The sequence below is a fragment of the Coptis chinensis genome, chromosome 2 (assembly GCF_015680905.1).
Source record: "Coptis chinensis isolate HL-2020 chromosome 2, ASM1568090v1, whole genome shotgun sequence".
Taxonomy (NCBI): domain Eukaryota; kingdom Viridiplantae; phylum Streptophyta; class Magnoliopsida; order Ranunculales; family Ranunculaceae; genus Coptis; species Coptis chinensis.
In genome coordinates, this window is record NC_141457.1 from 37625616 (window position 1) to 37626772 (window position 1157).

Here is a 1157-nt window from a genome sequence, read left to right on the forward strand (position 1 = left end):
TCCGGAAGAAGACGTCAGTGAGATTGATGGCTTTTTAACTTATACAGATTCCGGTTGTCCCCAATTGATTGCTCTCCGTTCTTTAGTTACTCCAGTTATTAAGCATGATCCTACGTCATGGCTTCGTCATAATATCTTCTGTACTCGTTGTACTTCGAATGGCACGTTGTGTAATGTTATCATTGATAGCGGTTCCAGTGATAATATTGTTTCTAAAGATATGGTGGACAAGCTGAAACTCAAGGATGAGCCACATCCTGCACCTTACACTATTTCTTGGTTACAGGATGGTGCCACAGTCAGGGTTACTCGCCGTTGTCTAGTTTCTTTCTCCATTGCTCCTAAATACAAGGATAATGTTTGATGCTCTGTTGCATCCATGGATGCATGCCACTTGTTACTTGGTCATCCCTGGCAGTATGATCTCCTTGTTACTCATAATGGGCGTGAGAACACTTATACTTTCACTTCTGGTGGCGAGAAAATTATTTTGGCACCACTGACTCCATTTCGCCCACCTTCTCAGCCATGCCCACCAGTGAAACCAGGTTTTCTAGCAGACGGACGTCATTGCAGTATGTTCCTTGCTCTTACTGCGTCATTTCTTGCAAACCCTACTACTATACCACCTGTGTTACAACCAATGCTAGATTCATATTCTGATGTTTGTACTGAGCCTGCTAATAGAGGATTGCCCCCTTTACGAGATATCCAACATGTTATTGATCTTATTCCTGGAGCTCCCCTCCCTAACTTACCACATTATCGCATGGCTCCTTCTGAACACGCCGAGTTACAGAGGCAAGTTACTTAGTTATTAGCTAAGGGATTTGTCAGAGAGAGTTTGTCCCCTTATGTTGTGCCAGCTTTACTTACTCCTAAGAAAGATGGGAGTTGGAGGATGTGTGTTAATAGCAGGGCTATTAACAAAATCACTATGAAATACCATTTTCCCATTCCACGCCTTGAGGATATGCTTGATTCATTGCATGGTGCTAAGGTGTTTTCCAAGCTTGATTTGCGATCTGGATTTCATCACATTCGTATCCGCCTTGGAGATGAATGGAAAACTGCCTTTAAAACAAAAGACAGTTTATATGAGTGGTTGGTCATGCCCTTTTGTCTTTCTAATGCTCCTTCTACCTTCATGCGTCTTA

The 1157-nt window shown here is 42.6% G+C and overlaps 1 protein-coding gene across 1 annotated transcript; it reads left to right on the forward strand.

Annotated features, from left to right (window-relative positions):
- The first annotated feature begins 379 nt into the window (after window positions 1–379).
- LOC147515945 (uncharacterized) lies at window positions 380–814 on the forward strand. The gene has a single exon (XM_086593109.1). The coding sequence runs from the start codon at window positions 380–382 to the stop codon at window positions 812–814; it is 435 nt and encodes a 144-aa protein (XP_086449235.1).
- The last annotated feature ends 343 nt before the right edge of the window (window positions 815–1157 follow it).

Coding starts and splice junctions, on each gene's coding strand:
- LOC147515945 (XM_086593109.1), top strand. CDS start 380: ATGGATGCATGCCACTTGTTACTTGGTCATCCCTGGCAGTATGATCTC.